General features: G+C 64.8%; 4 protein-coding genes across 4 annotated transcripts; 3 read left to right on the top strand and 1 right to left on the bottom strand.

Annotated features, from left to right (window-relative positions):
- Positions 1 to 227: 227 nt before the first annotated feature.
- On the top strand, positions 228 to 2,536 carry EMIHUDRAFT_444777 (hypothetical protein). Its single transcript, XM_005772504.1, has 7 exons — positions 228 to 322; positions 404 to 557; positions 743 to 900; positions 1,132 to 1,190; positions 1,264 to 1,378; positions 1,648 to 1,803; positions 2,152 to 2,536. Exons 1-7 carry the CDS (start codon positions 254 to 256, stop codon positions 2,275 to 2,277), a joined length of 837 nt encoding a protein of 278 aa, XP_005772561.1. The 5' UTR covers positions 228 to 253; the 3' UTR covers positions 2,278 to 2,536.
- On the bottom strand, positions 2,513 to 3,462 carry EMIHUDRAFT_369290 (hypothetical protein). The gene is made up of 3 exons (XM_005772503.1): positions 3,431 to 3,462; positions 3,295 to 3,363; positions 2,513 to 3,123 (listed from the first exon to the last, which is right to left on the bottom strand). The coding sequence occupies exons 1-3, from the start codon at positions 3,449 to 3,451 to the stop codon at positions 2,719 to 2,721; spliced, it is 495 nt and encodes a 164-aa protein (XP_005772560.1). The 5' UTR covers positions 3,452 to 3,462; the 3' UTR covers positions 2,513 to 2,718.
- Positions 3,463 to 5,823: 2,361 nt separating this feature from the next.
- EMIHUDRAFT_75296 (peptidyl-prolyl cis-trans isomerase putative cyclophilin protein) lies at positions 5,824 to 6,606 on the top strand (the record flags this gene model as incomplete). The annotated part of the gene is made up of 3 exons (XM_005772502.1): positions 5,824 to 5,847; positions 6,012 to 6,080; positions 6,181 to 6,606. 3 exons carry the CDS (start codon positions 5,824 to 5,826, stop codon positions 6,604 to 6,606), a joined length of 519 nt encoding a protein of 172 aa, XP_005772559.1.
- A 609-nt stretch (positions 6,607 to 7,215) lies between these two features.
- Positions 7,216 to 8,715, top strand: EMIHUDRAFT_470014 (hypothetical protein). Its single transcript, XM_005772501.1, has 5 exons — positions 7,216 to 7,370; positions 7,442 to 7,619; positions 7,784 to 7,880; positions 8,093 to 8,173; positions 8,381 to 8,715. The coding sequence occupies exons 2-5, from the start codon at positions 7,573 to 7,575 to the stop codon at positions 8,627 to 8,629; spliced, it is 474 nt and encodes a 157-aa protein (XP_005772558.1). The 5' UTR covers positions 7,216 to 7,370; positions 7,442 to 7,572; the 3' UTR covers positions 8,630 to 8,715.
- Positions 8,716 to 12,255: the final 3,540 nt, after the last annotated feature.

Below are 12,255 nucleotides of genomic sequence, written 5' to 3'. Positions count from 1 at the left end.
GGGGCGGGGTTGCTCGGGTCGGGGGGGGTGGGGCGGGGTTGTGGGGTCGGGTGGGGATGTCGGGGTGGGGAGTGGGCGGGCGCCGGAGTGGGAGTGGTGGTGTGACTGCTCCTGTGGTGCGGGCGACGGCTTCTGAGGAAGCCGTCGCCCGCGCCTCGCCTGTCGCGTGAATCGGTATGCCGCCGCCCGCGCAAATTTTTTTCCCTCCTTCGCGCTTTGCGGCCGCGCTCTTTCCACTCAACCCGACCCCACGATGTCGACGAGCAGCCTCTACGAGCTCCTCGGCGTCCAGGCCGACGCCGACGCCGCCGCCATCAAGCGGGCGCGCATCGCCGCGGCCCGCTCCAACTCCCCTAATCTGACTCGCCGCGCTGATTGCGCCGCCGACTCCCGCCAACCGCAGGCGTACCTCAAGGCCGCGCGCGACACGCACCCCGACAAGAATGGCGGGGACGAGGCGGCGACCGAGCGCTTCCAGCAGGTCGGCCGCGCGTACGCCGTCCTCTCCGACGCCGAGAAGCGCAAGCTGTATGACGAGACGGGGATGGTCGACGACGGTGCGCCAGCCGCCGCCACTCCCACGCCACTCTCTGCCGTCCAGCAACCGCTCGCCGCCACCACTGCCATCGCCCGCCACACCGCCGCAACCACGACGCGCATCGCTTCCGCCACCGCGCCACCGCCGCCGCCGCCTCCGCCTCACCACCGCCGCCACCCTCCTCCGCCTTCCCGGTGGCCGCAGGCAGCGGCGGCGGCGGCGACGCCTCTTACTGGCGCGAGGCGTTCGAGCGGGTGAGCCTCGAGAAGCTGGACGCGCTGGCGGCGAGCTACCGCCACACCGAGGAGGAGGCCGCCGACCTCCGCGCCCACTACATCGCCGCCAAGGGAGACATGGGCAAGGTGATCACACGCCCACTAGACACGTCTGAGACGCGTCCACGACACGTCGCGTCTCAATGACGCCGTCTCACTGGCGCATCCCCACCGACACGTCCTCGACACGTCCTCGACACGTCCTTGACACGGCATTGACGCGCGCTCCCAGTGGCACGTCTCCAGCGACACGTCCATGACACGTCCGTGACACGTCCGCGACACGTCCTCGACGCGTCCGCGACGCGTCCTCGCAAGGTGATGGACGCGATGATGTTCTCGACCGCCGACGACGAGCCGCGCTTTCGCGAGACACTGCGCGGGCCGGCCGAGGCGGGCGAGGGGCCGGCCTCGGGACACGTCCGGGACACGTCTACCACGCGTCCTCAGGCGGGGGCTGGTCGATGCGGGCGAGCTGCGGATGTACCGCCAGTTTGAGGGCGAGAAGGACAGCAAGCGGCTCCAGCGCGAGCGGCGCGCGGCGAAGGAGGCGGCGGAGGCCGAGGCGAGATCTAGCCGGGATCGAGCCGGGATCGATCCGAGATCGAGCCGAGATCGAGCCGAGATCGAGCGAGATCGAGCGAGATCGAGCCGAGATCGAGCGAGATCGAGCCGAGATTTGCGCGCCACCAAGGAGGCTGCTTCGGCCTCGGCGGCAGAGCTCTGCCTCTCGCTTCGTGAAACTTCCCTGAACCTTCCCCGAGCCTTCCCCGAGCCTTCCCCGAGCCTTCCCCGAGCCTTCCCCGAGCCTCCGCTCCCCCCCCCTTCCCCCAGGCGGCGGCGGCAGAGCTCGGCCTGAGCGGCGGCGGCGACGACGCGCTCAAGAGTGCGCTGATGGCGCGTGGCGCGGCGAGGCAGAGCGAGTTTGGCTCGATGCTGCAGTCGCTGGAGGAGCGGTATGGCGGCGCGGGAGGCGGCAAGGCGGGCAAGGCGGGCGGGCGTAGATGCGATACACGCGTTGCAGCCGGCACGTCCTTGCGCCCTGTGGAGGGCCGTCCTCATTCCACGCCACGGGACAACAGAGCGGTAGACCACGGACGCGGGGGATGCGGCTGCGGCCACGGGAGCGCCACCGGAAGCTCGATTCGGAAGCGCCGCGGCGGTGCGTTCGCTCTGCCCTCAGCAGCACACACTGTCAGCGGCACTCTCCCCTCGGCAGCACGCACTGCCTTCTGGCGGTGCGGTGGCCCCGGGTCTGCAGCGTCGAACGCGCCGCCCCGACGCCGCTGCAGGCCGCGGCGCGGTGCGCCCTCACCGCCCCCTCTCTGTCTCCGACAGGCGCCAAAGGGCGGCAAGAGCGGCAAACAGCGGGGTGGCTCCGCCTTGCCCGATGACCCGCTGAGCGACGAAGCCTTCGCCGCGGCGCAGCAGCGAGTGCAAAAGCGCGGCAGGGCGGGACGCTAGTCGCTCTGGGTGAATGCCGCGCCACGGCGCACAGCAGACTGGCCGGGCCGTGGCGGGTTGACTTGTACCTGTGTTGAGCGTCGAGGCGCGTTCGTATGGCCGCTCACCCCTTATACCGTCGGCCACCGCGCGCCGCACGGCACCGGCCCACCGCGCGCGCCCCCGCACCGTGAGACCGTCCCCCGTCCGCCCGCGCACAGAGGTCCAGAGCCGCACACACGAAATAAGATGCGTTATGCACCGTGATGGCATATCTTTGAACGTAATACCCCGCGACGACAAAACCTAGTAAACCCTACATGTAAGCTGTTTTCCAGTCATGGCCGGCCCCTAGGGCGAGCGAGATGGAGAAAAGGAGTGTGATGAAAGAGCGAGATCATCCCCCCGAGAGAACAGAGATGTGAGCCGGGGAGCGCCCGGCGTCTAGGCAAGGAGTGTCGCCTACGAGATCTGGCCGCAGTCGGCGATCACCACCGGCTTGGCCGTCTTGCCCGACTGCGAGCCGACCGCCTCGATCGCCTTGACCACCTCCATGCCCTTGGTGACGGAGCCAAAGACGACGTGCTTGCCGTCGAGCCAGTCCGTCTTGACGGTGCAGAGGAAGAACTGGGAGCCGTTGGTGCCCGGGCCGGCGTTGGCCATCGAGAGGATGCCCGGGCCGGTGTGCTTGAGCTGGAAGTTCTCGTCGGCAAACTTGGCGCCGTAGATGGACTTGCCGCCGGTGCCGTTGCCCGCCGTGAAGTCGCCGCCCTGGCACATGAAGTTGGTGATGACGCGGTGGAAGGCAGAGCCCTTGTAGCCAAAGCCCTTCTCGCCCGTGCACAGCGCGCGGAAGTTCTCCGCCGTCTGCGGGGCGGCGGCGAAGGGAGCGGTGGTGGTGAGTGGCGGCGGCGGGCAGGAGGCGCGAGAGCAGCGGTGCGGCGGCGGCGAGGGCGCCAGCGAGTGCGGCGGTGATGGCAGCGGCGGTCACGGCCACGGAGAGGCGGCGAGGGCGGCGGCGGGTGAGGCCCCTCGCACCTTTGGGACGACGTCGTCGCGGAGCGTCATCTCGATGCGGCCGGCCGGCGCGCCACCGATGGTCATATCCTGCGGTGAGCGCGATCGAGGGTGAGCTTCTCGCGTGCGGGGGCGGAGGCAGCAGAAGCGGGCGCACGAAGAAGACGACTGCCGGCATGGGGAAAGGGGCAACAAGGGGCCGGCTCGAGACGTGCGAGCGTCACAAGAAAAACACCGCAACCCTGCGACCGCGCACCCCCCCACGGTCGAGGAAGAGGGTGCGTTCTGCAGTTAAGGGGTAACCCGGTACACGGAACCATCCCTCGGAGACGTGTTATGGCCCTGCGACCGCGCACCCCCGGGGCTAGGGCTCTCTTGCCCGAGGGCTAGAGCGCGCCGGCGGGCGCGCTCTAGCCGGTAACCCGATCCTCAGCTCCCCGGCCAACTGGGTGCGCTCCTCAGCTCCCCGGTCCTGGATGTGAGGCTAATGACCGCACTCCAAGTGCTCCAAGTGCTGGTGCTGAGTTGTTCCTGCTGTTGAGGGCCCCGGCCGCGGCGCGGTGCGGCGGCGTCACAAATCCGACCACAGAGCACCGGGACGAGGTACAGGACAACAACAACAAGGTATTGCTAAAATCTCTCTCTCTCAACAGGCGCCTGCGGCGCCGTGGTCAGGAGCTGCTGTTCACGCGGGTCCACACTTTCATAGTGGACAGTAACCGTCGCCAGACGCCACTCGCTCTAGCGTCTAGGTGAAACGTCTGAAGAAGGAAGGCCCAAATTCGCACGAACGTGGAACGACGGGTATGTAGACCGGCGTTTGGAGAACACGGGCACTGACTAGACCCGCCAGCCAGGAAGGAAGGACTGGGAGTGTGAATGAAAGGAGGGACACGCGCGAGAGAGGAGATTCTCTTGACACGCGTGGTTGGTTCGGACCTGGTTCGGACGCGTCTTGGGCTCAACCAGGTTTGCCTCTCGCACCCCGTCTGTTTTCCTTTCCTTTTTTCTCTACAGCACCCTTTCTTTTCCTCTCAGCTCTCTATTTTCCCGGGAAAACTGCGTGGAAATCGTCAAACTTTTGGCTCTGAGCCGAGTCTGAGCACTGAGGCTGGTTTGGGCCCAAAATCTCTGGGCCGGCGCGGGGCCCCCCGGAGGCACCGTGCGCCGCGCCGCAGTGCGGAAACGGGGCCCGGCTCTATTAGTCTCTATTAGCACCGACTTCCCGATTAAGCTAGGTTAATCAGAGGGCAGATTTGGAGAGATCTCGAGGAGTACATACAGATAGACCCTCCAACCATTAGAAAACTCCGACCTGATCGGTCGTACTGACCGCCGACAGATCACTCCAGACAGCAGACAGGCCGACGTCTGCACGCGGCCGGCCGGGCGAGAGGCTTGACACGATCCGACCCTGCGACCCTGACGCTGCTGCTCTAGCTATCAGCCATGGACTGCTGACTGCTGCCACAATGTGCGACCTGTGCTGGCCCACTTGGCGGCCTTCCCGGTCAGTGGTGAGGCGCAGTTCAGAGCTGTCGATGGCGCGATGCCGCACTGGTCCCACATTGGTGACACGATACCACCAAGTTTGCCGGTCCAAGAGAGAGGCACCGGCGCTGTCCTGAGAAGGTGCGTGGTCCCTCTTGACTGCCCATGCGCGCGAGGCTGTGTAGGCATAGCCTCGAGAGTGCCAGCAGCCAATCCGAGGCAGTTTGTGACGCGCATTGCGTCAGCAGCGTGGACGCGCTGGAAGGACACCTTCCTACTGGCCGTACGATCAGGTCGTCACTGAATGCTTGATACTAAGGCCGCGAGCTATGCAGGTGATCAATTGTGCATCATGGCACGGTCAGCTGCGCCGACAGGCTGTCGCAAGGCGTGATAGCATGGCCGCAAGTTCGGCGAATTCCTTTGAAACAAGTAAAAATTCGCGCAAAAAAGAAAAAAACTCCCAAAAAATCGGCGCCTGCGGCGGGCCATGGGACCCCATCTCCCCCCCGCATGGACACCCTCTGGGGCCCCCGCCGGCCCAGAGCCCAAAATCAGCCAAATTTTAGGCCAAATCGGCAAAATGCCGGGAATTTCGCGGAGAACCCGTGTATACCTGGAAATTACCCTGCGACCGCCTGGGTATTTTGTCGATTTCCTCAATTTTGCCTCAGATTTTGCCCCACCCAGACCAGCTCTCAGACTCAGGGAAACTCGCGAGTTTCCAGAACACCAAACACCCTCTGTTTTCCCTGGAAATTTCCGGAAACGCAAAGTGCTGGGGACCCTCTGTTTTCCTTTTTGTTTTCCGGAAAACCTGGTTGAGCCCAAGAGCCAAGACGCGTCCAACACAACGTACCCGGGTGGGGTACGGGCTTCTGCGGCATGACCTACCGAGGGGAGGAAGCGACACAGCTCGGCCACACACACAACAACAACAACAACTCTCGCTCAATTAACACACAACAGTGGGTCCCCGCCCCCACCCCATCCCGTGGCTGGCACCTCGGCCACTGCCCCCACAGCGCGCTCGCGGCTCGACATCCTTCCTTCGTCATCATGTCGAACCCCGTCGTCTTTTTCGTGCGCCCTCGCACCCCACACAGCCAGCACGCCGTCCCTCCGCACGGCCTGCGGACGATGCAACCCGCCTGCAGCAGCCGCCAGCTCCCCTCCGCGAGCCTCGCCTCGCGACACACAAATGTCGCCGTGTGGTGTCCGCATCGGCACTCTGCCCGCCCTCGCAGGATATGACCATCGGTGGCGCGCCGGCCGGCCGCATCGAGATGACGCTCCGCGCCGACGTCGTCCCAAAGGTGCGAGGGGCCTCACCTCCACCCACCGCCGTTCTCTCCGCCTCCCTCACCGCCTCTCACCCCCGCTGCCCTCGCCGCTCCCTTCGCCGCCGCCCCGCAGACGGCGGAGAACTTCCGCGCGCTCTGCACGGGCGAGAAGGGCCAGGGGAAGAGCGGCAAGCCGCTCCACTTCAAGGGCTCCTCCTTCCACCGCGTCATCACCAACTTCATGTGCCAGGGCGGCGACTTCACGGCGGGCAACGGCACCGGCGGCGAGTCCATCTACGGCGCCAAGTTTGCCGACGAGAACTTCCAGCTCAAGCACACCGGCCCGGGCATCCTCTCGATGGCCAACGCCGGCCCGGGCACCAACGGCTCCCAGTTCTTCCTCTGCACCGTCAAGACGGACTGGCTCGACGGCAAGCACGTCGTCTTTGGCTCCGTCACCAAGGGCATGGAGGTGGTCAAGGCGATCGAGGCGGTCGGCTCGCAGTCGGGCCAGACGGCCAAGAAGGTGGTGATCGCCGACTGCGGCCAGATCTCGTAGACGCGCTTCGGCCCCGCAGCGGGAAGGAGAGGTTTGAGTCGGAGCGCAGAGGGGCGCGGGCGGCCTTTTCTAGGCGCGCCCTCGGGCTGGGGGCGCAGGGCCAAGGTACTTTGCCCACTTATATCTTATTCTCTTCAATTTTCTTTGCTCTTCCTAAACTTTACAACTAAACAACCGTCGCTAAACCGCGCGAACGAAATTAATAAAACTGACACCTCTCTATGGACTATGCTCTGTCGTGTCCCTTGTCAGGAGCAGGAGAGCCCCACCTGTCCCCCTGATCGTTCTTCCAAAATCCTGCTCGTGCAGGTGGGGACCCTGTCCTCGTCCCATCCCTCGTTTGGCGTGTCTGTTTTCTTTCTTTCTTTCTTTTATTAAAGGAGAAAGTATCGGTCGCGTCCCCGCCCCAGCGGCGCAAAGAGGCAGCTAGGTCGGCAGGTAGGTAGGGACGAAGGTGAAGAACAGTCAGGCTCGGACCACTGTGGACACCAACGCGGTATGGGTGTGGACGCGAGACAGATGATGACGACACGCGTGAGCGACACAGACACACACAAGCTCACAAGACACGCATGCTTGAAGAAAGAAGAGAGGAGCTGCGCCGGTGATCGTTTGTTTCAGTCTTTTGCATGCTCGGCACCTGGCTCGCGGCGTCGGCCTTTGCGCTGCAGCCTGCCGTCTAGACACGTCCGGCGTCTCTGCGGACACGACACCGGTGCCAGCTCATCGCGCAAGACAACAACTGGTACCCTGCCGTCGACGAGGCGAGCAGATGATCCTGTCCTCTCCCGTTTTCTGACACCAGGAATGATTTTTTGTCTCGCCTACCGGACAGGCGAGCGGCGAAACGTACTACTATAACGCCGACACCGGCGAGGCGCAGTGGCAGGTTCCTCCTTCTGCGTACAGTAGTTCGCTCGTCTGGCGCGTGCTGCCCCACGCCGGTATCCGCTACGAGTACGCGGGATGCACGCTCGCGATGCCGCTCTGTGCTGGGGAGGAGCAGACGCTGGGCGCGCACATAGCCACCTCAGAGACACACAACCTCCATGCGTTTGCGGGACACATTTCCGAGGACACCTCTCGGAGACATTTTGAGGCGCGCGCCCGAGACTCTTTGACACCCCTCTGAGATATGGCGATGCCTGTGCATCGACCCCGTGACGCGTCCACGCAGGGCGGTTCGACATGGCCGACCCGTCGCCGTACGTGTCGCGGCTGCAGTGCGTCGTCCACGTGGAGGGCGGCGCCGCGACGCTCCTCTCCATCGGCAAGTGCGCCGCCCCTAGATGCGAAGGTAGTCTCCCCCCATCCCCAGGGCGTCCAGGGCTCGCACCTCAACCTCTCACAGACCAGCGCACAGCGCCATGCGATGGACCGTCTTCTCGATAACAAGGCTGCGAAGCACGTGCCGTTCCCCCACTCCTCTGCCGCTACGCGTGTTGTGTGTGGAGACGCTCACCTTACCTTGCCTCCCACCTCGCAGGCCTCCGACCCTGTGGCGCGCCCACGAGTCCGCTCCGTGGATGGTGCTGCGGAAGGCGAGGCCGCTCGGCGACGACATCGGGTGCCGAGATTCGCCGAGATCTCGCCGAGATCCGGCTGTGGGGCGGCGGAGACGTGGCGGAGACGTGGCGGAGGTGTGGCGCGTGTGGCGGAGAGATCGTCGAGAGTGAGCGAAGCGTCGAGAAGTAGTCGAGGCCGTTCCGTAGCCGGTCAAGGGCACCTGTGCTCCTCTAGTCCCATCGCCTTCCACGTGACCCGCTCTCCACAGGTTCGACGGCACGCACGCGCTGCAGCATGGCGAGCAGATCAGCTTGGACATCCGCGAGCCAGAGGCGGCCGTGTTCACGGTCACATGCGAGGAGGCGGGCGCCGGCGCGTCCGTGCCGCAGGAGGACGGCTACATGCATGGGTACGGCGGTCCGCAGCAGCAGCAGCAGCAGCAGCAGCAGCAGCAGCAGCAGCAGCAGCAGCAGCAGCAGCAGCAGCAGCATTGGCCACATCAAGGCGCAGGTGGTGAGTACTATTATTGACCTCCGCCAGTCCGCGCCCTTGTCGTGTCCGAAGATAAAAATAAAGGACCTGCCTGGTTCGTAAAATTGTTCCTGAATTCTTTTTCTCTGGTGCACCTGTGTTAGTGCCAGTGCGCGCCAGTCCCGTGAGAAAAAAAGGCCTAACGTTGCAGGAAATTCTTTTTCTACGGGGTGAATCTTTTCTCGCGATGTCCACCCCACCGCGCCGGCGCCGCTCGCGCCGCCTCGCCTCCTCCGCCACCGTCGCTCCCTCGCCGAGCACGCCGCCGCCCGCCCACCTCCTCGACCTCCCCACGGACCTCCTCGGGCGCGTCGTCTCTCGCTGCGACCCCGTCGACATCGCTCGCGTCGCGGCCGTCTCCCTCCTCTTCCACGCCTCGCTTGCGGTGGAGGGCATCCGCTTGCGGGCGCAAGAGCGCGGCTACGAGCTGCCGGCGCAACCAGAGAGCGAGGGCTGCGCCGTGCGGTGGCTGTGCTTCGCTGCGTTGCTGTGCGAGTCCAACCCGCCGGCGAGGGCGGCGGCAGGTTCCTCCCACAGCCTCTTCATCGACGGTGAGGGGCGGCTCTCGTCGTGCGGCTCCCCGCCGTCCTACTCTGCAGCCCTGCTCGGCCACGGCGAGGGCGTGACGCGGCTTAACACGCCGACCCGCCTCCCGTCGACGCTGGGTGGCGAGCGCGTTGTGAGCGTGTCGGCTGGAAAGTTCCACAGCCTCGCCCTCACCGCCGGCGGCTCTGTCTGGAGCTGGGGCAATGGAGACTTGGGACGGTTGGGCCACGGCGACGAGCTGGAGCAGCTGCAGCCGACGAAGATCGAGGGCTTGGCTGGCCAGCGCATCGTCGCCGTGTCGCCTGGAAGCAGCCACAGCCTCGCCATCACTGCCGACGGAGCCGTCTGGAGCTGGGGCTGGGCAGCCTTTGGCCGGTTGGGCCACGGCGACCAGCAGAACCAGCTGCTGCCCAAGAAGGTCGAGGCGTTGGTTGGGCGGCGCGTCTTCGCTGTGTCGGCTGGATTTGATTACAGCCTCGCCCTCGCCGCCGACGGCGACGTCTGGAGCTGGGGCGAGGGAGGCTGGGGCAAGCTTGGCCACGGCGACGAGCAGATGCAGCTGCTGCCCAAGAAGATCGAGGCCTTGGCTGGGCGGCAGGTCGTCGCTGTGTCGGCTGGAGCCGGGCATAGCCTCGCCCTCACTGCCGACGGCGCAGTCTGGAGCTGGGGCCTTGGAGGTGATGGCCGGTTGGGCCACGGAGACGCGCAGAACCGGCTGCTGCCCAAGAAGGTCGAGGCCTTGACAGACCGGCGCGTCGTCGCTGTGTCGGCTGGGCCGGACCACAGCCTCGCCCTCACCGCCGACGGCGCCGTCCGGAGCTGGGGCTTTGGAGCCTTTGGCCTGTTGGGCCACGGCGATCAGCAGGACCAGCTACTGCCGAAGAAGATCGATGCCTTGGCTGCCCAGCGCACCGTCGCTGTGTTCGCTGCGAGCAGCCACAGCATCGCTATCACCACTGACGGCGCCGTCTTCACGTGGGGCAAGGGCGAAAGCGGCTGTCTAGGCCACGGAGAGGACCTGTCAATCCAGCTGCTGCCCAAGAAGATCGAGGGGTGGCCGCCGGGGCAGTGATGAGATCCCTCGCGACAATGTCTCCGAGAGGGTCGATCGCAATGCCTTTTGGAGTATGGAACTGGGCTGCAGTTCCACGGCCATTATGGCATCCCGCAACGCTGCTGCCAGCGAGCGTGCTCACGTCGCAGGACATGTGTGCGGGCTCAGCCGCGGAGCCGCGGGCCGTGCCACAAACACCAGCTTCAGAACACACTCGGTTCCTTCCCCGTCTGGCCCGTCCCCTCATTCCCACTTCGCAAAATTCTTCTTCTTTTGATGTACCTGTGTTAGTGCCAGTGCGCGCCAGTCCCGTGCCCAGTTCGGCTCAGGAGTTCATTGAACTCGTAAAATTCTTTTTCAAAATTTCGGGTTTTTCTGCGAGATTAAGCCGGTCGTGCGGCTCCGTCGCCTCAATACCCGGTGTCGGGCGAGGGAGTTCGCTCGTAAAATTCGTTCGACCCCACATAAAATCCGAGACGGTGACGGGAAGCGTCGAGTGATCTCAGGCCCAGTGTGAGGCTGCAGTGCACAGGCTAACCCGGATCCTGCTGAACAAGCTCCTCTTGTAGCTCGATCGGTCACACCGCCGTCAGGCGTCACCGTCGGGGAGAGGGGGGACGATACTGCTTCGGCAGCGTGCACCTCGATCCTGTACCGTGTTTGTTATGACCCCCCCCAATGAGCACACCAGCGAGGGAGGGCGAGACGATCGAGGGGTGGTCCCGTACCATGCGGAATCGACCCTATTCGGTACTCACATAACTCACATGCTGAAATTCTTTCGTGCTGCGCGAGATAAGCCGGTCGTTGCGTGCCTCATGTCAAGGATGGCCAGAGGGGTAGGTAGGTAGGTAGAAAGGTGAAGAACAGCCAGGCTCGGACTGGACACCAACGCGGTATGGGTGGACGCTGGACAGATGATGACGGCACGCACGAGCGACACACAGACACAAACAAGCTCACAAGACACACAGCCAGCGGGCTGCCACACACCCTGAGTCGGCTTACACATAACTCAAGGCCATATCCTCCCTGTCGCCCCCCCAGCACTCCACGGTGCCAAGAGTACAAACAAGGGCACAACGACACAACAGACGACAGGAAGTGACATGCGAGGCTAGAGCAGGCTTGCTCTACCTCCAGCAATCTCTCCGGCCGGCGAGGCACGGACGAGACCGTGTGTGGGGTCTAGTGAGGTGTCTATGGACGCCCTCCTCAGAGGCTAGCTGCCTGCGGCTAGCCCTAATCTCGCACTCACAGGCGATGACAACCCAATGTATGAGTGTATGCCAGCAGAGGCGCGTGTGCTAATTCTAGGCCGCACGTCGTGGCACTATGACGGAGGTAGACGTGCGACCGCAGCGCGCCCACCACAGTCTCGGTGGTGCGCGCGTGTTAGCGATAGAGTTGCGGGGAGAGCCATGCCCGACTTTTCGAAGGCGAGCCCCACGCCACGGATGCCAGCCGTGCCTTCGCGGGAGTCGTCTCACGAGCCGCGTCCCGTCGGCACTGACCCCGAGTAGCCCCGCCTTGGCGGCACACACTCTCGACCAGGACAGTCCGGCCTCCGGGAACGTGTCGCGCGCCGGCGACGATTGCGGCGTGGTCGTTTTGAAGCGAAGATGGCACGACCACCGCCCTGCTTCGCAGACCGGGCAAGGAGGGGGCTGCTCCCGTTCCGCGAGGAACAGGAGGTCTCCCCCCCTCCCCCGGCCTGAGCAGCGACGTGTGGAAGGCAGCCCCTTGAGTCGAGGGCGGCGCTACCATTGCGCCGACTCAAAGACCAGCTAGCTGGACCGTTCAGTACAGATGGTCGCGCCGCCCCGCTCCGCGCCGCCCGCCGATGCGCCGCGCCGCCGACTCGCGCAGCCGGCGCGCCGCGCCCCGCCCGATGATTAATAATTACCCGGAATACGGTACTCAATGAGTGAATTAATCAATTAAGTGAGCGCCCTCGCATCACCCATGACTCGACCAGTGTGAAGGTGAAGAGATGTCACCGAGCGTGCGTG

This window comes from Emiliania huxleyi (genome assembly GCF_000372725.1).
Source record: "Emiliania huxleyi CCMP1516 unplaced genomic scaffold EMIHUscaffold_359, whole genome shotgun sequence".
Classification (NCBI taxonomy): domain Eukaryota; phylum Haptophyta; order Isochrysidales; family Noelaerhabdaceae; genus Emiliania; species Emiliania huxleyi.
Note: the sequence above shows the minus strand (reverse complement) of the source record. Positions and strands in the feature narration are given on the sequence as shown.

Excerpts from the sequence above, each read along its gene's own strand:
- EMIHUDRAFT_444777 (XM_005772504.1), top strand. The coding sequence starts at position 254 with ATGTCGACGAGCAGCCTCTACGAGCTCCTCGGCGTCCAGGCCGACGCC. Across the intron at positions 323-403 it reads ACGCCGCCGCCATCAAGCGG|GCGTACCTCAAGGCCGCGCG; the intron begins GCGCGCATCGCC and ends CGCCAACCGCAG. Across the intron at positions 558-742 it reads GACGGGGATGGTCGACGACG|GCAGCGGCGGCGGCGGCGAC; the intron begins GTGCGCCAGCCG and ends CGGTGGCCGCAG.
- EMIHUDRAFT_369290 (XM_005772503.1), bottom strand. The coding sequence starts at position 3,451 with ATGCCGGCAGTCGTCTTCTTC. Across the intron at positions 3,364-3,430 it reads TGCCGGCAGTCGTCTTCTTC|GATATGACCATCGGTGGCGC; the intron begins GTGCGCCCGCTT and ends CGCTCACCGCAG. Across the intron at positions 3,124-3,294 it reads GCGACGACGTCGTCCCAAAG|ACGGCGGAGAACTTCCGCGC; the intron begins GTGCGAGGGGCC and ends GCCGCCCCGCAG.
- EMIHUDRAFT_470014 (XM_005772501.1), top strand. The coding sequence starts at position 7,573 with ATGCACGCTCGCGATGCCGCTCTGTGCTGGGGAGGAGCAGACGCTGG. Across the intron at positions 7,881-8,092 it reads ACGCTCCTCTCCATCGGCAA|GCCTCCGACCCTGTGGCGCG; the intron begins GTGCGCCGCCCC and ends CCCACCTCGCAG. Across the intron at positions 8,174-8,380 it reads CCGCTCGGCGACGACATCGG|GTTCGACGGCACGCACGCGC; the intron begins GTGCCGAGATTC and ends CGCTCTCCACAG.